This window comes from Hippocampus guttulatus, chromosome 1 (genome assembly GCF_054856545.1).
Source record: "Hippocampus guttulatus isolate MCC_2025c chromosome 1, RoL_Hgut_1.0, whole genome shotgun sequence".
NCBI lineage: Eukaryota > Metazoa > Chordata > Actinopteri > Syngnathiformes > Syngnathidae > Hippocampus > Hippocampus guttulatus.
This window is the reverse complement of record NC_141261.1, coordinates 36,266,499-36,292,047: the sequence shown is the minus strand read 5'-3', so window position 1 is coordinate 36,292,047 and position 25,549 is coordinate 36,266,499. Positions and strand designations below refer to the sequence as shown.

General features: G+C 45.0%; 1 protein-coding gene across 2 annotated transcripts in view; it reads right to left on the bottom strand.

Moving 5' to 3' along the window:
- Positions 1-25,549, bottom strand: part of pard3ba (par-3 family cell polarity regulator beta a) — a 141,578-nt gene that overhangs the window by 77,338 nt on the left and 38,691 nt on the right. The window contains exons 1-8 of one of the 2 annotated variants that reach the window (XM_086128549.1): positions 21,966-22,160; positions 21,803-21,867; positions 17,647-17,733; positions 17,324-17,449; positions 13,688-14,148; positions 11,132-11,271; positions 10,738-10,866; positions 1,934-2,119 (exon numbers count right to left, since the gene is read on the bottom strand). In XM_086128549.1, the coding sequence (XP_085984675.1) occupies positions 1,934-2,119; positions 10,738-10,866; positions 11,132-11,271; positions 13,688-14,148; positions 17,324-17,449; positions 17,647-17,733; positions 21,803-21,822 (1,149 nt within the window). In that variant the 5' untranslated portion in view covers positions 21,823-21,867; positions 21,966-22,160. Of the gene's footprint in view, positions 1-1,933; positions 2,120-10,737; positions 10,867-11,131; positions 11,272-13,687; positions 14,149-17,323; positions 17,450-17,646; positions 17,734-21,802; positions 21,868-21,965; positions 22,161-25,549 lie in introns of those variants that run through there. The other variant, XM_086128539.1, reaches the window with a different exon arrangement.

Sequence of the window (25,549 nt, the reverse complement as noted above, 5' to 3'; positions counted from 1 at the left end):
TTGATGCCGGCGTCCCATGACGGACGAACCCTGCATTTTCCTTTTTAACTGTATTTTTACCTTCCTTGTGGGACGCTGTAATTTTGTGAACTAAATCAACATTGGATTACAGTTTAAATTGATGAGTTCTAAAAACCTTTTACCACAGTCAAGGTCCTAGACGAGAACACAACCAGACAAGATGGAGTTTTGTGTAGTCTGGCAAACGCCGCATATGGCGTATCAGTGGCAAAAACAAGAATACAAGACTATTTTATTTTATTGTAATATTTTCTGGGTGAATCTATCCTAAGGAAAAAAATTATCATGACAGGCCTACCAATAAATAATGTAAATACAGTCAGTTCATTGAAGAAAATTACATCATTTTTATGAAACCGGGCAGCTTCTCTTCCACTAGGCTTAGCAAGTTTTCTGGGCGAAACCCTGGACAACCATATCAAGATTTTTCCTGTACTTGTCTTACTTTGCCTTGAAACAAATGGGGAAAGACACCAAATTATTGCCATTTCTATTACAAACCTCAAATCCGATGATGTCATGTTGTGTAAAACGTAAAAAAACACCAAAAAAAAAAAGAATAAAAAGATTTTTTATTCAAACTATATTCAACTGAATACACTACAAAGACAATATTTTTTACGTTCAAGTTGATGAACAATGTTTTATTTTTGGGGGTGGCGAGGGTTAAATACTGTCTGACGTCTAATTTGATTTCTGCAAGAAGTTCCAATAACGCATGAACAGGGGCTGCAAAAGACGGGGTAAGTTGAGGAACACTAAAAAGAAAACTGTTTGGAACATTTCACAGATCAACAAGTTCAGTGGAAAGATTCATGACTTTGTTAACAACTGCATGAGTAAATAGTCTAATAGTTTCTCAATGTACAGTTCCAACAAATATTAGGATTTCATCATCCCCGGGCCATAACTCAGAGAATCTAGAGAAATCTGCATGAAAGCGGCAAGGCTCCTGGCCTTCGATTCCTCATGGGGGACTGAATCAAAACCCGACATCAGTATGAAAAGGATATCAACACATGGGCTAAGGAACACTTCAGAACACCAATTTCAGTAAATACAGTTCAGTTTTCCATTCATAAGTGGAGCTTTACAGTCGACTATGCAAAGCAATAGCCATTTATCAACAAAACCCATAAACACTGCCGGCTTCTCTCGGCCCATGGTCATTGAAGAGGGACTGATGCAAAGGAGAAAAAGTGTTCTGTGGTCTGACGAGCCCAATGTTTTGAGAAATTGTGGACATCATGCCCTTATGAGCCAAAAAGGAAAAGCTCCTTCAGGATTGTTTCAAGCTCAAAATTCAAAAGCTAGCATCTATGATGATGTGGGGGTCGATTAGTTAACTTGCTCATTAGTGAAGGCACAATTAATGCTGAAAGGTCCGTCAGGGGACATCGCTGCTTATTTCAGCAAGACAATGCCAAGCAACATTGTGCATGTGTTACAACAGTGTGGTGTCATAGTAAAAGAGTGCAACGACAAGAGTGGCCTGCCAGCAGACCCGACGTGTCTCTCATTGAAAATGTGTGATGCACATCCCAGTGACCCTTAAAAGGATCAGCGGTGTGGATAACAAATGGATGGATGGTTGCCGCCGGCTTTTTAAAAATGTGTTTCAGGTATAAAATTCAAAATGTGTGAATATTTGCAAACTAAATATATAAATAAATAAATACAAATAGTCTATCCGTTTGAACATTAAATATCGTGCCTTTGTACGGTATTCAGTTGAATATGGGTACAAACAAATCTGCAAATCTCTGTACAGTATTCTGTTTTTATTTACGTTTTATTTAAGATCCTGTGACTATTGACCCTTTCAAATCATATTTCAAAATTTTTACTCAGCTGAGCAATAAATGTGGTTGAAAATGTTACTTTAGCAGGTCAGTCAAAAGAGATGATGTACCTTGTAGGCAGCGCCTCCATGGATGATGGACTTGATGAAAATGCCCAAGTCCTCGCCAGTCTCTCTAGACTTGTTGCCCTTCAAGCTGACTCCAAGGCCGGCGGAACCCGTCTCGTTCAGTGGCACTTCATACATCAGCTGCTCCCTGCCGTCCTCCAACACCAGATTTCCACCATCTTCACCTTTCTAAAAGAGGGAGGAAGATGGACGGCGGAAGCCCCAGTGTATGAATGACATTTAGAAAGATTAAAGCTCCATAGCCCACTTTTAATAAACACAGCTGTGTATGATCGCTGAAGCTTGAGCTCCGAGTCAAATGCACTAATTGATCTTCTGACAATTCACTGGTTCTACTCAAAATAGAAATATTGGGATTGAAAGGAAGTACGGGCTGAAGGTGGCTCATTTTGAAAAAAACACGAGCCAGAGGTTGAGGGGAGAACCAGGTGTTTTGTACTGAAAAGAGAGATGAAGGTGCAGAGTGAAAAGTAGAGGTTATTCCGTTTTGAAATGAAAGGCGTAGATGGGAAGCGAGCCATCTTTAAAGGAAACATAATAACCTTTTCTTACTTCCTCCTAGAGCACAGTGGAGGAGGAACGGTGGGTGGGGGGACACAGAGGAGCATTTAAAAGTGATAAGCCATCCCTGAGGTATTCACGCTTCTATCGCTCAATGCTGATTCTTTACATTTTATCTCCCAATCCCTCCCTTCTCTCATCCTCTTTGTCCCCAGGCTCTACTCTCTCGCTCTCTTCCGACTACTTTCTCACTTGACTACAATGTTAAGAGAATGACCGTGGAGACGGCAACGGCAGCCAACGGTGAGACGAGGTTAAGAATTATCAACAGCAGAAGGGAAGGAAACTATCTGCCATGAGAGCGTGGCAAAACGGAGTGCAAGCGAAAAGCAGTGGATTGCATCGCCTACCACATCGCCCACAAACCTAACGCCGCATAACATCTATCTCTCGCTTTCGCTGTGTGTACCCATATATTCGTACATGTACGCACACGCACAGTTAGCTGTCCATCATGTCTGATGATGACACTTGCTCCAAGGGAGGGGAGGATGGGTAAGGTGGTGGGGGGGGGGGGGGGGGTCAGCGAGTCTGTCACTGTCGCTGGTGCTACTTCTCGTGGGCATAGAGACCGATTCTTGAGCCGCAGACTCGACCACAGATGGAGCAAGGGAAACCGCGTGCCAGGGGGGTACCAGCTGCCCGCTGGTGTCGTTGAATACGTTTCTCGGTTCGTCTGGCTTGGTTAATTTTGTGTATTTGAGAGATTGCAGTGGCACAAGTGATCTTGACAAGGTTGGTCTGTTGAGTGCAAGTGTTTCAAGCTGCGTGGGGTTGACGTTGGCTCGCTTTAGGAGGTCCCTGCTGTAGTCCTTGAGGCGTCGCTTTTGCCCCCCAGCAGAACGCTTTGCACCTCTCAGTTGGCCATAGAGGACCTGGCGGGGCAGGCGGTTGTCTGGCATGCGAATGGTGTGTCCAATCCACCGAAGATGTTTTTTCGCCACGGCCGCTTCCATGCAGATGGAATTGGTGCTTTTGAGGATGTCTGTATGGGGAATTCGATCTTCCCAGGATAGGCCAAGGATCTTTTGCAGGCCGCGGATGTGGAAGGCTTCCAAGGTAGTAATGTGCCGGCGATATGGAGTCCATGACTCTGACCCGTAGAGCAGAGTGGAGAGACACACTGCGTTGTACACAGCAATCTTGGTACAGGTCTTCAGGTTTCGGTTTTCAAAGACCCTGCTGCGTAGGCGACCAAAGGATGATGATGCTTTATTAATACGGGTGTGGACTTCAGTGTCAAGGGAACAGTTTTAAGATAAAGTGGAGCCAAGGTAGGTGAAATGGTCCACTACGTTTAGTGGAGTGCCATTAATGTGAAAGCTGGGGGATGTGGAAGTTGGGGTAGCGAGTTGGAACATGACCTCAGTTTTTTTAATGTTGATCTGAAGACCAAAGGATTGGTACAGATTGGAAATGGTGTCCAGGGCGTGCTGCATAGAGTTTGAACTGTGAGCTAGTATAGTGCAGTCATCAGCATACTGAAGCTCACAGATCTGACAGATTTTTGTCTTTGTGTGAGCCTGGAGCCGTCTGATGTTGAAGAGGCTTCCGTGTAGGCGGTACTCTATATGGACACCGTCTTCATGTCCCGTGCCACGGTGGAAGAGGCACGTGGTGGCAGAGAGGAGGATGTTAAAAAGCACTGGAGCCAAGACACAGCCCTGTTTCACCCCGACTTTGACCTTGAAGAGCTCTGACTGGAGTCCTCCGATGAGCACTCTGGCTTGCATCCCATCATGCAGCTGCTGGAGGATGCAGAGAAACTTGGGTGGCACCCCAAGTTTGGAGAGGTGTTTCCAGAGCAACTCACGGTTGATGGTGTCAAAGGCTTTGCTGAGATCGATGAAGGCTATGTACAGGTCCTTGTGATGTTCTCTGCTTTTCTCCATTAGCTGTCTTAAAACAAAGATCATGTCAATGGTGGATCTAGTCTTCCGGTAGCCACACTGGGTTTCTGGAAGCACACCTTCTGAGATGTGCTCGACCAGCCTGCTGAGCATGATTTTGGCCAAGATCTTTCCTGCGGTGGAGAGGAGAGAGATTCCTCGGCTATTCCCACAGGCTGCTCTGTCCCCTTTCTGCTTATAAATAACAACGATGTTAGCATCCTTCCAATCCTGCGGGACGGTCCCATGTTCCCAGATGTTTTGAATCAGGAGGTGCAGTCGGCGCGTGAGGAGATAACCTCCGTGTTTGAAAACCTCTGCAGGGATGCCATCAGGTCCAGCGCTTTTGTTGTTCTTTAGGCCCGCAATGGCTTGCTGGGTTTCAGAATAGGATGGTGGGGCGTCGAGGCTCATGATTGTTGACAGGTCTGGAAGATTGTCCAGAATGTGTGGGTTGACAGGGTTGGTATGGTTGAGAAGATTTTCAAAGTGGTTTGCCCAACGGGCAAGGATCTCATGGTGGTCCTTGAGGAGTGCAGAGCCATCAGCTGATCGGACTGGAGCAATTGCCCGCTTCTTGGGACCATACAGTGCTTTGATGGCATTGTAGAAGCCCTGGGTGTTGTTACAGTCTGCCAGGTTTTGGATCTCATTTGCCTTCTGCACCCACCAGGTGTCCTCCATGATACGGAGTGCTCGCTGGGTCACTGTTCTAACTGCAGAAAAGGTAGCTTTACGGGTGAGAGATGTAGGGCAGGACAGGAGAGCTTTATGAGCCTCATGCTTTGCTTTCAGAAGTGTATGTATCTCGGTTGAGTTGCAGTCAAACCAATCCTGGTGGCGTCTCCTTGACTGGCCAAGCACCTCCGAAGCTGTGCTCTGGATAGCCTGGTGCAGAGCTGGCCAGTCACCTGATTCCTCCGGGATCTTGTCAAGGTTTTCAGCAAGGAGTCGCCGCAGGTTGGCTCTGGTGGTGAGGTTGTTCAATGCTGCACAGTTGAGCCTTTTGTTGGGAGCTGTCCTTGGATGACGGGGTTGAATGCTCATGAGGAGTTTGGATCTGACCATGAGATGGTCAGTCCAACACTCAGCTCCGCGCATGACACGGGTGATGAGGACATCAGAATCAGAATCATCTTTATTGGCCAAGTATGTAGAACACACAAGGAATTTGTCTCCGGTATAACACGCTGCATTAGTATCATCGTAAACAACAAATCATTGAACCATTTTAGAGTAACCAGTAGCAGTATTTGTAGTACAAGAAGAGTGACTACGTCAGTGACTGTTTAAGGAGTTAATGGCTAGAGGGAAGAAGCTGTTTAAGTGTCTACTGGATTTGGTGCGCATTGATCTGTAGCGTCTGCCTGAGGGGAGTAGCTGGAAAAGGTGGTGGGCAGGGTGCGGGGGATCCAGGAGTATTTTCCGTGCCCTTGTCTTGATTCTTGCAGTGTGCAAGTCCTCAAGAGTGGGTAGGGCGGTGCCAATGATTTTTTCCGCCGTCCTAACTGTCCGTTGAAGTCGGATTTTGTCCTTTTTTGTGGCGGCCCCAAACCAAACCGTGATGGAAGAACACAGGATTGATTCGATGACTGCCGTGTAGAACTGTCGTAGCACCTCCTGTGGCAGGCCATGCTTCCTCAGCAGCCTCAGGAAGTACATCCTCTGCCGGGCCCTTTTCAGGATGGAGATGGTGTTGACTTCCCACTTCATGTCCTGGGAGACTGTGATTCCCAGGAACTTGAAGGTCTCAACGGTTGACACAGGGCAGTTGGATAGTGTGAGGGGCAACTGTGGAGAAGAATGTTTCCTGAAGTCCACGATCATCTCTACAGTCTTGAGCGTGTTCAGCCCGAGGTTGTGTCGGCTGCACCAGAGCTCCAGCTGCTCCACTTGTTGGCGGTACGCAGACTCGTCGCCGTCTTTGATGAGACCGATGACCGTGGTGTCGTCTGCGAACTTTATGAGTTTGACAGCTGGATCTGTTGAGGTGCAATCGTTTGTGTAGAGAGAGAAGAGCAGTGGAGAGAGGACACTCTCTCCACTCATCCCTTATGTCCTTTTGACGGACAATCACATAGTCCAGGAGATGCCAGTGTTTGGAGCGGGGGTGCTGCCAGGTGGTCTTAAACCTGTTCTTCATTTGGAAAATGGTGTTAGTGATGACCAACTGATGTTCTGCACAGAGAGAGAGGAGCCGAAGGCTGTTGTTGTTCATTTTTCCCACTCCATGCTGGCCAATAACTTTACTCCATACCAGGTGTTCCGTGCCCACCCTAGCATTGAAATCTCCCATGACTATGAGCTTGTCCGTAGCCGGTGTTTGCTGCAGGATGGTGTCCAGAGCTCTGTAGAAATCCTCCTTTATATTGTGCTCGGCATTCAGAGTTGGTGCGTAGGCACTGATGAGTGTGGCGAAGCGTCCCTTTGCCAGGGGAATGTGCCATGTCATCAGCCTTTCATTGATGCCGGTGGGGGATTCTGGGATGCTCTTCAGCAGTTGGGACTTCACAGCAAAGCCAACTCCATGGTTTCGACGAGTACCTTCAGGGACCCCTTTCCAGAAGAAGGTATACCCTGCACCAACTTCTGTCAGGGAGTCCTCTCCATGTATCCTGGTCTCGCTGAGAGCTGCGATATCGATGTTATACCTCGCGAGCTCTGTGGCCACAAGTGCTGTCCTCCGGTGGAGCCTGTCAGGAGTTTCAGCCCACGCACACGCACACACACACACACACACACACACACACACACACACACACACACACACACACACACACACACACACACACACACACACACACACACACACACACGCACACACACACACAAACGGCAATCGAGTGGTTAGTATGTACGCCTCACAGTGTACACAGGTGGAGGGTTCGGTTTCCAGGCCCCGGTCTTCCTATGTGGAGTTTGCATGTCCTATGTGTGCCCTGCGATTGGCTGGTAACCAGGTCGGGGTGCATTCTGCATACTGCCCAAGACGGTGTAGTGTGCAGAGTATTTACTCCACTTGCGAAAATGCTTCTTGAGCCTTTAAATGGAGGCCTGCTTGTTTTCTTTCCTTGTTCAAGGCTCCACTTCTGCAGGTAAAAGCCACTGGCCTTGTTCAACTTTCTCGTGCTGCCCCAGTTGTCATAGTAACAAAAGCCGCACTCACCATCTGTGCCCGAGTAGAACAGGTACTATTAATGTTTGCTCACTTCATGAGAAGGGACAGCCTCCTCAAAACAGACTAAATTTTGTGAGGCTTAAAAAATACGGGGTGAAGTCTACTAGAATTGTTCACCCTTGGTTTATTTTGACAGACACCTGGAAAGTGGTTTAAGTTGTAAAAGAAATGCATCATCATTTAAATGATTATGATATCATTGCTACACAATTAGCATAATGTCAAATTAATACACCTTGGACAGTCTGCATTACCATAACCCCTTCATTGGTACATATTGTTAGTTTAGACATACAAACCACATAAATGCATGAAACAATGAATAGCCCATTAAATATTGGAGCATAAAAAAGGCCAATCATGGACTGATTCCTTTTCTGGAATAAAACTTCTCATAGCAAGTCATTACTTCTGTCGTGATTTTTGTGACAGCCACTCATACAAGAATTTTAGTACAGGCTTTTTTTTTTTTTTAATCAAAAAAGCATGCTAGGCTCTGTCAAAACCAGCTGAACTACAAAGACGACTCACGGCTTCCTGCGTGAAATGCGAAAGACAACTCAGGTGGCAACCTGTGAGGTTTTGAACACCTCTGTAATCTAGCAGCAGTAGTGAGCTAAAGATGGCCCAATCGGAGAAAGAAGGCTAGGGAAAAAGCTCATCAACACAGCCACACAAACAGTTTATTTGTTGAAGCTTACTGCTGATGTGACACCTGAGGCTCAGTGGTGGTGCACTCAATACTATAAGATATCCTTTATTTGTGCCGCAATGGGGAAATTTACAGTCAGAGTTCAGAAAGGAAAACACTGGGTAGGGAGAGGGAAAAAAAAAACACGCTCGAACTATCCTCTTCTGAGGATAATTTAAGTCCAGAATTTTAAAAAAGACCCTAGCACATAGATAAGCATATGACAGTTACAACAAGTCACAAGACATAACATGTAATGAGATGGCGGATGAATGGGAGGGGGTAAGCGGAGGGGGGGGGGGGGGGGGGCGACCGCGACGCGGCTTGTCCGAACAGCTGCACGGTCACCGAGCGCTCTGCAGATCATTCCATATGGGCCCCTAATGTTCTTTGCTTGAGGGCACGCTGCGTCTCTGGGGTGGCTGAGACCGCGTGGCTCCGTTGTGCGACCCCCTGCTCTCTCCACTAACGGCCCTCAGCAATGGATTTTGAACAAGTTTGCATCCAGAAGACAGACCACCCTCTTCAATGCCCAAATGACAGACAGAGTTTTTTTGTCCCCTCTGGGTGGGTGGTGTGGAGTGAATGATACACTGCGATTACACACAGAGGCTTTTGTCATGGAGGATTTCTAGATGAGGGTAATGGTGGGGTGGGGGAAGCTTCAAAGCTGCAGGATTAGTGATGAGAGTGACATTCAATTAAGATGAGATCTCGCCGTGTGCCACAGCAGCGTCGGAGCTTCCAATTAATCGCCTTAATGTCTGCTTCGATGGTGCTTTACACCTTTGCCACACAATGAGAAGTGGGGAAAGCTAAATGAGTGATTGAAAAGAACAATGTCGGGATTCACTGTGGGTGGTGGCAAAGTGGTGGCTTTGGCTGACGTTGACAAGATGGAAAGGTACCGGTGCTGCAAAGTCACATTCTGCCTGGCGAACTGACCTGCGAACTGACCTGAGCTTGCAGGCTGAGGTTCAACCATGTGCAGAGTGACCCCTCCATCCTGTCCTTTGGAGGAAAAAAAAAAAGCATGCTTGCATGCTTGAATGCACGCAGACACTCAGAGTACAACTCACCCCATCACAAATCAGCTAGTTTATCTCCAGCAGAAATGTGGGCAGGAATACTTTTTTCTCTTGTTGAGTGGAGAGTGCTCGCAAGTGCACGAGAAGGACTACAAATTTGCTGTCCATTTCTACTGGAATGAAATAAAAATTTACTGTTACTCCACTGACTGAAAGGGACTCGCAGCTTGGTTGAGCGCTTTTGCTGTGCTGCGCGCATGAAATGTCAATAGTCACTATTATAACAAATCAATCAGCAGCTCAGCTCGCTCTTCACGACAAGTCTACTTGGACATAGGAGATAAAAGCAAATGTATGAAAGCTGGAGCGAAGAAAATAAATCACAAGGTAATTTGGCATCGTTGTGAGGAACTGAGCGATGGAACCCTTTTAGCCAAATGACATGGTCCTTAACTGCTGAATCAGCAAGTGTCCCTTTTTGCAGTGATGGACTTTAAGGCTGTGAGAAATAGCTTGTGAAAGTGTGTCTGCGTGGGTATGGGTGTGTGTACGCACTTATGGACATGAAAATATCTTTCAGGTAATGCACCCTGCTGCAAATCGGCTGGCTCTCGCAAGGCCCCACCAAATTCTACAGCCTTTGATGGAGACAAGAGTGAAGGCATGCTCTCTCATGCCTCTCCTATCGTTTAAGTCTCTCTCTATGTACAAAATCAAGCAACCTTTAGATAAAGACGAGAGTCTCTTCAAAGTGCACTTGTTATACCGAGAGTGGCGGACCATTAACGAGAGAAAACTCCTTTTACAAGCACTGACTGCACTTTTTAAGTACTGTGAGATGCATTCGACTATGTTTTCATGAAGTCTATTGCCTTCAATGACTTCCAGATGATATTAGGTATTAGATGTTTAGAAAAATGTGCGAACCACGACGAACAGAGAACAAAAGGTGCAGAACTGGTAATCTACATCTAGCGTGTGTGTGTGTTCTTTGTTATCGCCCATGAGAAGGCCTATGTCAAAAGGTGCCCTCTGAACCCTTCAGCCTGAACAGGTGAAGGTTCTGTCATCACCCGTTGTGTGCCAACATGCGTGGCTTTGCTTGCACACTTCCTGTGGGACTGCTGTGGCTTGTGTGTGACTTCCTCTGGCATGGCTGAGTCAACAAACCATAGTGGGAGAGGAAAGCTGGAGCGTGTTCTGCATATGTCTTGCATGTCCGTCCATGTGGCGTGTTTTTAGAAAAAGGCGTTTGATCCTTTGAGAGGGAGAAGGGGTAAAGTGACACAATGTGCAGGAAATGGTTAAAAAAACACACAAATACTACAAAAGAGAGTGCGGGATGGGAGGAGACATTAGGGACAAAAGTAAAAAGCATCAGGGAGACAGAAAAAAAGAGTAAGGGAGCAGGTCAAGGATGCCGCTGAATTATTCCTTACCAGTTCCCGTGGCAGGAAGACGTCCTCCTGTCGGGCCACTATCACACAAACACTTTCTCCCTGTTTGGTACTGCGCAGCATGGCCACAAGTTCCTCTTGGCTGCGGCCCGTCATGTCCATTCCGTTCACCTATGCACATTCGCAACGCCGCTGGTAAAGCTGACCTTCCACTGGCAAAGTTTCACTTACAGAACAGCTAAGTTTAAGGTGCTTTAACAGAATAAATTTTAAGAAAAGGATCATCATATTTCCATTTGCATCATCGAACTGTGTCAGTCAAAGTAAGCCAGAACATTATTTCCAGGAGCTGCAGTGATTCTCATACACAGTTCAAACAGCGAGGGTGGCAAAGAGTCTGCTGACAATGAATTTCTGTCCAGATCCATTGTCGTACCTCAAGGATGCGGTCACCAGGCTGCAGGCGCCCATCTTTGATTGCTGCACCGCGCTGCAGTATATTCTTCACCAGAATTGGTCCAGGCCCACTAGAAGTCGAGTCCCGAGTGACCACAGTGAAGCCCAGACCTTCTGCACCTGCAGGAGGAAAATCAGAATTCACTTTGGCAAGTCTAATCATCTTGAGGTTTTTTTAAGCATTTTGTAGCAAAGTATCTTGTCAAACAATTGTGATATTTTGTGGGGTGTGCCAAATATAAATCCGGTACCCACATTTTTGTGACCAAAGTTTTAACAGTGTGGAACCACAAGGTATCACTGCATCTATTTATTGATGTCACTCCTCTCTTTACGTTTAACTCGGGCAGTAAGGGGGCCCTACATGTCCTCAAATCGTTGAATTTCTATTTGACAAAATCCAAAGCCGGTGACACTTGGTTTGTTAAATTTAAAAGAAAAAAAAAGCAGTACTCTTACAAGTGACTTTTGACTCTGCTCCGCTCATCCTGAGAAAAATAAATGTGGGTGAACATAACTGGGATCAGAAGTCCATTGGGCAACTAATACGTTCAGATTCGTCCAACTATAAAATGAGGGCAATATATTGTGAAAAGTTGCAGTCACAAAGTGGACATTCATCCATCCATTTTCTATATGGCATGTTCTCAATTGTGCTGCAAATAACTGGAGCCTACGCAAGCTAAATTCAAGAGGGAGGCGCTGCCCTTCCTGGACTGGTCACCAGCCAATCGAAGGGCACATCAGCAAACAATTTTTGCAGTGCAAACCACGTCACCTGCCTGACATGCATACAGTCCGCCTGTCAAACGTTTCGACACACGTTGCCATTCGGCAGCATGAGAATGTATGCCCATACGTAGGCAGTACGAGCTTTTGGCCAGACAATGGTTTTGTACTCGACAAAGGTTTCTTGTTTAGAATCTTCTGAAGGGACTCGTTTCAACCTTTGAGAAACATGGAGACATTTCCCTGCTTGCCGGATTAGCCAGAGTCTGCCTTTAATTTCACGTGTGAGCAGGCCTTGCTGTGCCTGATGAAGGGCGGTAACAAAAAAGATGGTTCGAGGTTAGAGAGCAGAATATGGGAGATATAACTCAGCGCTTCAGCTTCTCTCCCCTGAGATGCAGCGGGATTTCCACAGATTTTACCCCAGACCGAGAGCCAGCGTCTCTCTCCGTGCGTATACAAGAGAATGTGTGCCTCTAAGGCCACACACAGGCACGAGCCATTAACCCCGAGGAGCCTATTGCACCATGCTCCTTTTTTCATAGCCCTGCAAACCCAAAGCTATCAGCGATATGTGCCGTGCTTGCTGTCTGTGTGTTGGTGTGTGTAGAGAGAGCAAAGCCAGTGTGGCAGCACACGATGGTATCTGGTCTGTGCTCTAAGCCTCTGCCTGCCCTACATTAGCGCATCTAAACCCTGCCGCCTGTCAATCACAAAGGGGGAGAAAAAAAAGGCTGTGGCTGAGTGAGAAAGCATTAGAACCCCATAATATTCTCCGCTCTGGTCAGGTGAAAGACAGGGAAAGTGAAAATCAAGCAAAAGATGGATGTTGGAGTGTAAAAATTGCTGTTAAAAAAATAAAAATAAATGATAATAAACAAAGCAGTGAAAACCTTTCAAAGGCAGCAGCCCAATTCTTTCCTCTTCATTTTGAGACCTTCAAGTAAAATATGGCCAGGAAAGTGTGACGGTGGTAAACGCTAATGCTGCACAGTTGTGAGGTTCTATGTTCAAGTTTCGTGTCCAGCATTCCTGTGTGGAATTTGTATGTTGTGAATGCTTCTTTGACTATGCTGTATATGTGCACTGCAATTTGCTGGCAATCAGTTCAGGGTGTACCTCACCCTCTTGCCCAAAGTCAGCAGTGAAAGGCTCAAGCCCCCCGCCCCCGTGACCCAGAAGACAAGCCTAATAAAAAATAAACGTGCATCAATTGCCACTATTACGCTTAAAGGCTATCTCGTGTAGATGTTGATTGCAAGATAAAGACTACAGGATAGAGAGATTAGTACATATAAAAAAGGGTGGGCAAACTTCTGTTCTCAAGGGCCACTTTGGATTTTTAAAAGGGGTACCTAAGTAAAATTCTTTGGTTAGTATACTTTCACATGCGGCTGACTTTCGTGCAGCTTGGGGCCCTGACCGATTCACACCCACTGCGCTGCCAGTCCCAAACCCAGATTGAGGGGGGGGATCAAAAACCATAAGGAAGGGTACTGTCAGGAAGGGCATCCAGTGTAAAACACTGCCACATATCATGCGAGTGCATCACTTCGGTGACTTTTGATGGGACAAACCAAAAGTTGCATTTAACAACTACAGTGCATTGAATGAGTGCATTTTAATACACCGATTCTATGGAAAACACAACTACATAAATTAAGCAAATATTACAGAACTGATATTAAGCATCAATATTCGGTGGGCTTGAACAGAGTATGTTGTATGTGGCCAGCGGGTATAATTTGCCCCCCACTGGTTTTAAGTCTAATAACAAAACAAGTTAAGATGAAGAAACAGAATGTACCTTTCGTCAGGTCGATTTTGATCCTCTTGCCACTTTTCTTGTTTGTAAGGCTGGCTGGGCCCGGCACACCGGATCTCTGACTCCTTGGGGGGGAAATGCTAGCTTTTGGTGGTACTTGAGGTGTGGGAGAAATTATTTCTGACTGGGAGTTGCCGTACTGAGAATCTGCTGAAAGTGGGTTCACAGGAGTTGCCGTTGGGTTAAGCAGAGTTGGCTCTGGTGTTTTGGCACCTGTAGTTTGATGCTTTAAGCTTTCTTTGGGTTTGGGATCTTGTTTGGCCACGGGTTGGAGATCTATTTTGTCACGAGCCACGACTGGACTCTTCACTTTCAAGTCTTTGCTGTCTCCACTGAAGAGGTGACCGATCAGGCCCTTCTCGTAGCGTGGTTTGTTGGCAACAGGGACAATTTCCAAGTGCATAGAAGGGGAGGACAAAGCCTGGCGGAACACTTCCTGTGAACTAAAAGAAGAGAAAATGGGGATGAGCAATCAATCTATCTATCCATTCATCCACCGTGTAATTATTTAAAATGAAGTTGGGAGGAGACATCAAACTGAGAGCAGATGAGCGTTTGTGAACCATGCCAACATTGCCAAGTATCAAAAGGAATTTGACAGGCAAAAAATAAGAGAAAAAAAAGACATGGAAGGTACAGTAAATGAGGCTTATGTTTTCTTAAATGAGCTGACACTAAGAAGAGGAAGAAGAGAAGAACAACCGGGGCAGGGGATTGCGGGTGTGTGCTCGCTCTAGAGAGAAACGTATTAGGACGCACACTAAATAGACCGAAAATGAGGATTCTTTTTTTTTTCCAGAAAACTGAGCGACAGGTAAAGTATCAGGCTATAGCAATGGTGGATGGGCTTTTCTGGTTTTAGTTCTTCATGAAATCCTTGAGACTTAATCCCAGAGTTGTTTTCCAATGGCCGGTTCCATTTTTCCATTACATCAATTTATTTATTTTACCTTGTCAGAGCTGTGGAAAGGGACTTTATAGTGAATTAAAGGAGGCTTTTCGCTTTACGTTTCATACAATTGTCTTGTTTTGCCACAAATCGTATCTTGGCGAAGACTTTCGCCTGCTAGTTGTTTCTCATTTATGAAAATAAGCAAAAGTTTCTCCACTTCCTCTAATATTTGTGGCCTGTTTGCTAAACATACAAGATCCTTTAGCCACATCACTGACTTTATGATGGTCTTTCTTTTTAGGATGCTGCTGATTTCGGCATGCCGAACTCCGAAGCCAACACAGATACATGCACACCTGATTCATATTTCACTATCAAATCATTCTTAAATTCAACAGTTGTGCGCACTGTTTTCCTCTTTTTTTCACCAGCTTTACGACTTCTACTTGCTTTCTTTTCCTTTTTTTTTCACCAGCTTTACTTCCACTTGCTTTCTTTGGTGCCATGCAGAAATAACAGTCATATTTGCGTAGATCTCAACAAACACGTCTGCTTTTTAAAAAAATCTTTATTGAACACGTCTGCTCACAATGGATGCACAATGGACACTCTTTTTTTTCCTAATGTTTGAACATGTCTGCTCACAATGGATGCTCTTTCTTTTTTAAAAAAAAATCTTTATTGAATACGTGTGCTCACACCGGAGGCGTCACTTCTTCGTCTACCCGAGGAAGTGTCACTTCCTCGTGTAAGGAAGTCGAGAGGAGTCGAGCAGCGCATTCAAGTGCGCTCAGTTTGGTCGAGAAACGATTTTTGGTCGTAATCCGAGGCGTAAAAAACTCGAATTTTTTGGTCGAAAACCGATTTGGTCGAGAACCGAGATGTTCAAAAACCGAGGTTTGACTGTATGTCATGATTATTCTGTTTGTGATCAACAGGTGGCACTGGAGGGAGTCTTAAAGTGTCGCACCTGTTGGTCATCATGTCATTTGTTCTTTTCTTTTAAAAGCAGTACCTCGCCAACCACTCAGTGTCGAATCCTTGTGCTGTTGCTGTCATGGATTTTTGTTTGTATTGCTGTCACGTTTTTGTCCCTGCCATGGGTGTCCCTGTCCTGGTGTTTTCAGGATTTTGTTTGTTTTGGATTTAGTTTTTCCAGTGTTTATGTACATTTTCTTCAGTCCACCCTGCTACACCCTTTCTATGACATCACACAGATCTTGACACAGTTGCGGCCTCCATGTTGGATGGAGATTGATGCAGTATTTTGTTCCAGTGCTTCATTAGTGTTTGAAGAGATTAATAGGATGGACAACATAAAAAAGGGTAAATTCCTGTGGTGTGTTTGGTGCAACTGTACAAATGTGAGGGATAAAGTCTCACCAAATTTGAGTCACAGCAAGAAAACGTATATATTTGTCAGGGAAAGAGGGTGAATGTGGCTTTCATGAATCAGCACAGCTGATCTCACTCAAGCCAGACACCAGTTCTTGCACCCGTACTTGTTCTGAACACTTTGTTTGAGTTAAATGTTAACGCTCATCACGGTAAAAATGGATGTCATCTCAATTTTGAATGTTTACATTTTAGTTCTGCACCTGGACCTGATGTTACTTTTCGGTACTCTTTTTCTTTTGCTCGTTTGATGACTCGAATGGAAGCTGACTCCCACCATGCCAGCCACTATCTAGCCAAAGTTAATGTTGTTTTTGCTAAAGCTGCCTTGCCTTGCTAAAGCAGCCACTGCCTTGCTTCTGCTCGAAAAACAGTTGGTTTGCAGGTTGAAAATTACCGCAATGGCAATGTTGAGTTACGTTAGCTTGTCTGTGGCATTTCTTCTTGTATATTAGCATTAGGCTAGCAATTTAGGTCAGGCTCATGATAATGACAGCAATAATGTGTTGAAAGCACATGATTACCGGTACGCTGAATGAGCATTTTCTTACAAACGGTCAGAAGCAAGAACATTGCCTCTCATTTGTAGAACTGCTTCCCTCTCTGCCAAACTAAACATTGACATGCAGTGTTTAGTTTGGGCAGAATGGAGGCCAGAATAGATACAAATGCAGGAGAAAACAAAAACTGCCAAACTTCCTGTAGGATGTAAATAAGTGGAAACGGTACAAAGTAACAAAAGCAAAATTACTGCTCGTGCTGTAACAAAAATAATACATCATGTTATCAGCATGATGGTGTGCTCATGAGCAGGGCAGCTCTGAATCCCATCCTGAATGCTTCAATGTGTGCGGACTTCATTTAAAACCAAAAATGGTAACGCTTCAACATGGAGCTCATCAAACAAAATCATGAACAGAACAAATTAGGGATGCACCGACGAATCGGCCGGGATTGGAATCGGGACTGATATCCTCAATTTTGGGGCAGCAGTGATCGGCTGATCCCTTCAAATAAAACGGATCTTCTCCAGCGATTTCATCTCCCTTCACAGAATTATGAAAAAGCCAGCCACTGTTTTCTTCTGCTGCGAAATGACGAATAGGCTTTTCATTTTTACTTTACTTTCACAACCCGTTTGTGTTGTTTCCCCATAGGTATTGTTCATGATCATGCCTGTTTGTTGATCATGTTTTACAGTAAAACAAGACATTGAATGTGTATGCAGTTAATAAAACAATATAGCCCAATTTTTGAAAAACATGTTTCGTATTCTTTTGTGTGTTTCTATACATTTTATCGACACTTTGATCCCTTCCAATCATACTCACTCTGCAAAGGACTTGTCCTGGAGGCTTATCCCATTAATTTGGACGATACATTCATCCTCTTGGAAAATATTCTCTATCTTGGTGCGACTGGTGTCCTCAATGTTTTTAATGTGGAGGCCCAACATCCTATGCAACACAAAGTAGAAAATGTCAACTCATCGAGGGTGAACACATACATACATATGATGTCATGGCGACACTTGATTCTCTCTTGCATTTCCAGTCAACACTGCCATCTGCCTTTCTGTAATGTCTGATGGATGACAAGTGGCAGGAACAACGTGATGCTGTATTTCCGTGTGCGTGTGCGTGCAAGTCCTCACCTTCCACTGAGAGAGGAGCAGTAGGGCATGACTTCGATACCCAGGGGCCCGCGATCCCCCAGCAAGTTGACCGTCCTTGTGAGAGCGCTGCCAATAAAATGCACAGTGACAAATACTTTACATATTCAATAGCAAATACGGATGTGGGGACACACACGCACACACACACACATACCTTTCCTATGTTTCTAATTGGGACTGACGCATATAAAATTTTGCCCTGGAAAGACTGATAAAACAAATTAGCTTACAGGTAGTCAATTCTAGTCGTGTGTGTGTGTGTAGGTGTGTGTGTGTGTGTGCGCGCGAGTGTGTGTGTGTGCGCGTGCGTGCATGTGTGTGTGTGGGAGAGAAAGACTGGGAAGCAAGCTAATGCTTCATTCCTTATCTATCTGCCTCTTAAGCACTCAGAGCTGCTGGACACTAAGAAAGAAGAAGAAAGAAGTATGCGGAAGGCCAAAAGGAAACAAGAACGAGCCCCTCGAATAAACTTGTGCTAGATATGCCCTGTGACTTGACAGAGCGCAAAAACAAGGATGATACTACTCAAGATAATGAAAATAAAGTCTGCTTTTGATCCGAAAGAGACTTTCTGCCTGCGTGTCTGGTGCAGAACAAAATGTTTTCCAAATCTTTGTCCAAATGTTGTGCTGTAGGCAAGCCAGAGTGGAGGAATGAACATTCTGTGTATTGTTTGCTTTCGCACACAATGCAGGGAGTAAGTGTCATGTTTGGGGGCTTGGCACACAAGTCTGTAGACTAGCTTGAACCGTGACACTCTCCTCTGTAATTATCACCGACCACTCGCCGATTAACCCGAGCAGGGTCACATACTGTGGGCGATAGACAAATGAACACAAAACGTACATTTGAATTAGAAATTTTGTATCCTGAGAAAGACAAAAATCATTTGGCATACAACGACTTAACAGACACACCACATTGGAGAGCACAGTTACATTAAACTTAAACAGTGCTCCCAGCTTCCCTCCTGTGCAATCAAAAGGGGCATATCTGGTACAAGCTTATTACAGGGGCTCATTCATGTTTCCTTTTGGCCTTCCACATTAGGCTGTGTGGAGCACTTCATCGCAGTTGGACACCTGGAGGAGGCATCGATCAGAGTGTCAACATTGGAGCTGGAATGGTAGGAAATTTAAAATGCTACACCAATGTCGTATCAATGCAAAAAAAAAAAGGGGGGGGGGGGGAAGCTAGATCACAGCAGTTGCCTTCCTGCCAACAAGAATGACAAAAGACCCTCAGTGAAGCACAAACCCATGTGTCTCAAGAAAATGTCTCACTATATGCAAAAACACTCAGTTCAGTAGAACAATGCAACATTCAGTGTCAACCGTTGGTAATGTCATCTTTTTATTTATTAAATTTACAGTATATTTTAAGATCTTTATTTGATCAGTTTCTACTCTTCACTTAAAATTAAGTTCATGATTTCTTCTTTAGACCAGATCTGTACAAAGATCCCAAAAGAGGGCACTTTATGATGCTAATTATTTTTACATGCAAAAATTATTGATAATTAAGTTCATTCTTTCTTTTTTTGTTTTGTTCTAATAATATGGTAAAAGTGTGCCACGGCGCTCGACTGGTTCGCACGTCTGCCTCCCAGTGCTGATGTCTGGGGTTCAATTCCAGGCCTTCCAGTGTGAAGTTTGTATGTTCTCCCGTGCCTGCGTGGGATTTCTCCTGGTACTCCGGTTTCCTCCCATATTCCATGGCAGGTTTGTTGAACACTCTAAATCGTCCCTAGGTGTGATTGTGAGTGCAAATGGTTGTTTGTCTATGCGTGCCCTGCGATTGGCTGGCAACCGGTTCAGGGTGTATGCCACCCACTGGCCGAGGATGGCTGGGATCCGCTCCAGCAAGCCAGCGACCCTCATGAGGACAACCGGATTAGAAAATAGATTAATCGATGAATGCATGGTTGTAGGGATAACACTACAAATTTGTTTCATACATCAGACACCGATGGCACTGCACTCTGTCTTGAGCCTTTTTTTTGGGGGGGGGGGGGGGGTCTGGTCTTATTGCTGGTTGTGGCGTTAAGTAGCACTGAACTTGTCTCGGCAGCCTACTTCCTGCACGTAGGTGATGGCACTGCATCGCGGCAACGTGAAGGTGGGTGTCCAGCCCAGCGAAGCTTTTTGGGACAGTCTCCATGATTTCGAAAAATGTATGAATCTGTGATTCGCAATCTTGCTATTCAATGTGTCAAGTAAATGAGGCGCAAAATGTTCATGCTGATTAACAAACTTTCAAGCCTTAATTGAATAGTGCGTTAAAACCATGTTGTACCTACTTAGATACTTGCAAAATGGTCGTGTGGACCTGATGTGGACTTTTTTCAGCATTTTTTGGCCACGACATTCATCAAGGAGGAAACTCTGTGCTTGGTGGTTGTGCCTTCTCGGCAGCATGGGTATACCAGCACTGTTTTTGCCTGGGAGGAATGTCGGCACCATTTGACCGTCGTTGCTGGACAGTCCCGGGGCGCTTGTGTCAACTTGCGCCTGTAATGGGCAGCATTTTTCACAGCCACACTTTGTTCAGCGGAGAGATCGGTGCTGTTGAACGGTCTGCGGCTGGATGGATGTAAGGCTTGAGGAGCCGACGATGAGAAGAAAGGAGCGTTAGCGCGGAGCGCCGATGCGGATGTGGAACTGGGAGTCGCGGCTTGGAATTGAAGTGGATTTACATGGGACAGGAGATGTGAGCCAATCTCTTTTTAATCAATGGACGCTACAGCTTCGTGTTTGCTTTCAAAACTTAGCTTGTAGCAGACGTGTGCACATTTTCAGCATGACATCTCTGATCCACTGGTGAAAGACACTTTGATCCTCTCCTCTTTCATCTATAACTGCTTCAGACAACAAAGTGTATGCAGAAAAGTGGTGAAGATTGCACGACTGTCTGTGTCCTATGTGTTGTGTTGTGTTATTTTTGTTATTTTGACTTCAAAATGGCGCCGCAAGAGTGGCTGCCTTTCCAGCAGCTCCTATATTTTGTTGTTCTACTTCTTCCTTTCATAACTTTGCTGCTGTGAATCGGGAATTCTCCATTGCGAGACTAATAAAGGTTTTCTTATACTGGAGATAAGTATTCATATCGACAGTAAATGACAGTTTTAATATAACCACATTACAAATGACCTAAACAAAACATCCACATATAGTGGTGATAAGGAAGCAGATCAATACAGTATGTGCTCATGTGCTGGGCTATGAATGATGTCAAGTCTCACAGTAGTACAGGTACCAGTAAACCCACACATACACGCACACCCACACACTTCAGTTATTTATATTAATATACTGTATATTTTATAAAGTGGTATTAATCTCATCAGACAAATCCACAGCTTGTTAGTGCGACACGTTAACATGCACAATAGGTCACCCATTTCAGCCTCCCACTGACGCAAACAAACCAAGTCATTAAGTGAGAGGAGAAAAGAGGGGTGCTTTAGGATGAATGGAAAGAGCAACAAGGAGGGAGACAGATGGAGCTCCCACTCATGGGTGACTTCCCCTACATCAACGGGGACCGAGTGCCTAAGAACCTAGCAGGCGGATCTTGCTGAAACGCAGCGTCTTCCACCGCTACCCATCTGTTACCATGACAAACTATCTGTGCGAGCCGGGCCCCAACTCCATCATGATGCTGTCAAGATATCACTGTACTGTAAAATGGTGAAACAGTACCCTCACCATACTCCCCCCACTCGCCGAGCCAATTTGCGTCTAGGCCAACTGTGAGCGACAGTCGGTGTTGTGAAAATAATCCTGACTCCTTTTAGCAAAGTGTTGGTTGCAGTCACATGTTGATATTGATAACCTACCATCATAACATGGGACTGCGAGGTCCCAGTAAACACATTCATGATAGGAACAATAAAACAGTTTTCATTCATGAGGAACTGCGGCACACCAAAGCACAGTTTGTGGTATCTGTGCATTGAAATAAGGTGGAGAAACGTTGACGAAGGTCAGCAATGTCAGTTAAAAAAAATAAACACACACATCCACTTTTTGTCCAGTCATGCACCATTAATCTGTTTTTGCTATCTGGGTGTAATATTTGTGATGGCTTACAGAGGGGCATCATATAAACGCACATGACCTGCACACAAGCTTACCTAAATGTAATCTGGTTCATCTTGGTGAGATTTTTGGGACCTCCCTTCAGCGCATGGTTGATTTCCTGTAAAGATAAAAAGGACAAATTTGTTTAGTGCCAGCCAAATAAAACATCACGAGCCATATAAACACAGCCAAATAAGATTACGGCTAACTTCTTACAGGAAGCAGAAGATACTGCAGAAAGCGAACCACTCTCAATTAGTGCAGTTAGCGAGCACTGTCATCATCAATCACCTTCGCAAATGGTGTAGCGCCGGACGCTGAGCTTCACCAGCCGATGCTTTCATTCCCTCGCTACCTTTGTGTGAATGTCTTTCTAGCGGTCCCACCCCCACGCAGCATCACAGTCCCATGTCAGGCAAGGATCTACTTCTCGAGCCTGCAAAGTCAACAAGCCTTAAGCGAAAGGACGAGGAGTGAGTCGCGCAAAGAAGTTAAGGGTAGCTGCAGCCTCCACTCTTGCCAGACTCGTAGGCACATTCTGGAAAAACCCACCGAAATCTTTTAAGACAACAGGGTCACAATTAGGTCCTTCTGCCTCGTCACGTTCATTTTGTCACTAGGACTAATGGCTAAAAGAGTTCCCTCCCGCCAACTGGCTCACTTCACACCCCCCTCCACCATAACAAACCTTGCTGCACTCCACCCATCGCCTGACAAAAACCACACAACCAAGTCTCCAAACGTCACTCTGTCACAGTAATTCCAACCTCCATTACTATTATCCCAACAAAGTATTACCCTCTTGTAAATGGAGACAACAAAAAGAGAGAGAGAAATCACTGAACATGTATGCATATGTCGCCTAAACAAACAGTGACCTACTTATGCGGGCAGTGAGAGATTATCTCACAATGGAGTGTATATTAGGATTTAGGGGGGGTTGCAGGAGGTTGAGCCAGAGGCGCTATTGTTGCTGAGCATCTTTCCGTGACCTAACGCAAGATGGGCGGCTGTCGAGCACCGAACAACACATGCTTCTGGAAAACAGTGCAGGTGATCACTTGATTTGGACTTGCACATGCTTATACTTGTACAAAGTCAGATGCCTGTGATATTAAATGAATAGTCCATATTTGGCAAAATAATTCATACTGGAACTCTACACAACACGCACAAACATGAAAGGTTCAAGCCACAGTGCCCAGTGTGACGGTCATCCTCTGACGAAGAGCAAATCTGCTTGGACATAAAATCAACATTGTGATTCTGAACCTCACTCAGTCATATTCCTACATTCAAATCATTCAAAATCACAATCACACATGCTAGTATGTTAGTTATGTGATGATTTATTGCGTGCGTGTGCGAGTGTGTGTTTCACAGCAGTATGCAAATTTACAAAATTAAGGTGTGTGTGTGCGCGTGTGTGTGTGTGTGTCAGCAGGATGAGTAATGTGTGCGCATCTTTTGTGTACAGTGGTTTCACGGCACCTGTCAGGCATCTGAGAAAGCGTGTCTGTTGTGCACACGCATACTGCAAAACCACTCTTGAGCCCTTTTCGATACATCCATCACATCAACTGGCTGCCATGTTGTGTTCCCCAAGAAAACACACGATCAAGGCACGACCATGCATGCTGCCGTACGCACACAAGGGGGAACACAACTCGTCAATACCTGCTTCTTCTATTTTTTATTTTTTTAACATCCCAAGGAATAATTAACACCGGACATTTAACGTATCAGGTCCAACTCCCTGCTGTGTTAACACCACACCTCAGGGTGATGAAAGCTGTTGGCCCTCCAGTTTGAGAGAAGATGAATACCCAATGCTGTCTACAGAGCACAGTATATAAGCTTCATTCACAGTTTTGAGAAAAAAGAAAATGGTGCATGAGTTGCATGAGTCACACTTATTACATACCAACAAAAGCGACATACAAACAAAAGCGCGTGCTGCCCCTTATGTTGTGCACGTCTTAGCTTCACAGTGGTAGTAGTGTGACAAATGTAGAGTTGATTGATGATGTCAATAAGATGAAGATTAAGTTAAATTCCAGCAGGAACTAAGAGTTTCCACAAAGCTTGGGGCTCGGCTTGGGAACCTCACGACCAGAGCCAGAAAACCGGTGAGCCGTAATTGACCTGAGCCCTATGGCACTGTGATATCATTTTCAGTCGACAGCAATTGGCAAAATGGCCACCCTCGGAGACAGATAAAAGCTGGTGGATTTGACTGCTTAAATTATATGCTACAAATGCAATATTAATCAGAATGCCGCGTTTAGATTAGTGGGCAAGCATAGAACATATGGGGGGGAAAAAAATTTACTTGACTTTGCGCCGCATCAGAGTACGTTCCAACACTACTTTGCAGGAGCACTGTCTTGCACTAAACTGTCGTTGCTGATCAAATTTGGCTTTGTGTTCATTAATAAAGCTTCTCCAGCTAATTTAGCTTAGCCTAGCTTGCTAGGTGGTTATTGGGGTGGTTATTGTGGGAAGTGTGAACTGTGAAGCAATTCTATTCATACCATATATTGTATTTCAGCCCATGTCGTTAAGTCATCGGTCTCAGTCTGAAGCAGGTAAGTTTCTCACAAAAATATCCCAAAAAAAATGTAAAAATAATCTCACGTGTGTACAAAAACACATTTATCAGTCATTTTAAAACAATCTTGGTAAATAATACGCAATCGCACAATTGTACATTAGTGAGGTCAAAGGCCTTAAATGCTGAATAGTAGACTGTACGTCACGTATTCGGGCGCAGGGGCAGATCTGATCGGAATACTGATGTGAATATGTCAACGTGTGCAGATTTGATTGAATGAGTAAATCCTACAATCATCCATCCATCCATTTTCCGAACCGCTTGATCCTCACTAGTGTCGCGGGGGGTGCCGGAGCCTATCCCAGCCGTCATCGGGCAGTAGGCGGGGGACACCCTGAACCGGTTGCCAGCCAATCGCTGGGCACACAGAGACGAACAACCATCCACGCCCACACTCACACCTAGGGACAATTTAGAGCGTCCAATCAGCCTGCCATGCATGTTTTTGGAATGTGGGAGGAAACCAGAGCACCCAGAGAAAACCCACGCAGGCCCGGGGAGAACATGCAAACTCCACACAGGGAGGCCGGAGCTCGAATTGAACCCGGTACCTCTGCACTGTGAAGCCCACGTGCTAACCACTGGACTACCAGGCCGCCCCATCCTACAATCAAGGATCATGAATAACATTAAACATAAATAAGAAACACCTGGGATTGGGAACGGGTCCACAAACAGGGTGCATGCTTGTTTAAACCAGAGGGTAAAAAAAAAAAAAGCAGAGGGGGGATTTTCAAAAGGTTCCGCAGTTCTTCCAAATAGTTTTTTTTTTGGGGGGGGGGGGGGTCGTATACTTGAGATGTCAACCTTCTTTTATTGCAACATTCATGAATTCTGTTGCCTTTTACAGCAAGAAGCTGCCTCAGATGTTTCGAATTGCCTTCGACAAGTTTCTTACAATATTCTTGAGGAATGCGGGCCTATTTCCCCCCTGATAAAAATGATGTAATTCTGTTAAAATGTGTTAGTTTCTAACCCAAACCCACCTGGAAAGATCTGTCCACAGGTTTTCTTTTGGATTTAAGTCAGGGCTTTGGAGGGGCCACTCCAGAAACCTTCACTTTGTTCTTTCGAACCATTTGGTGACTACTTTTGACAAATGCTTAGGATCATTATCTTGTAGGAATACTGAATCGCACCCAAGCTTCAGAGATTTAGCTGAGGATTTGGCATTGCCATCCAGAAC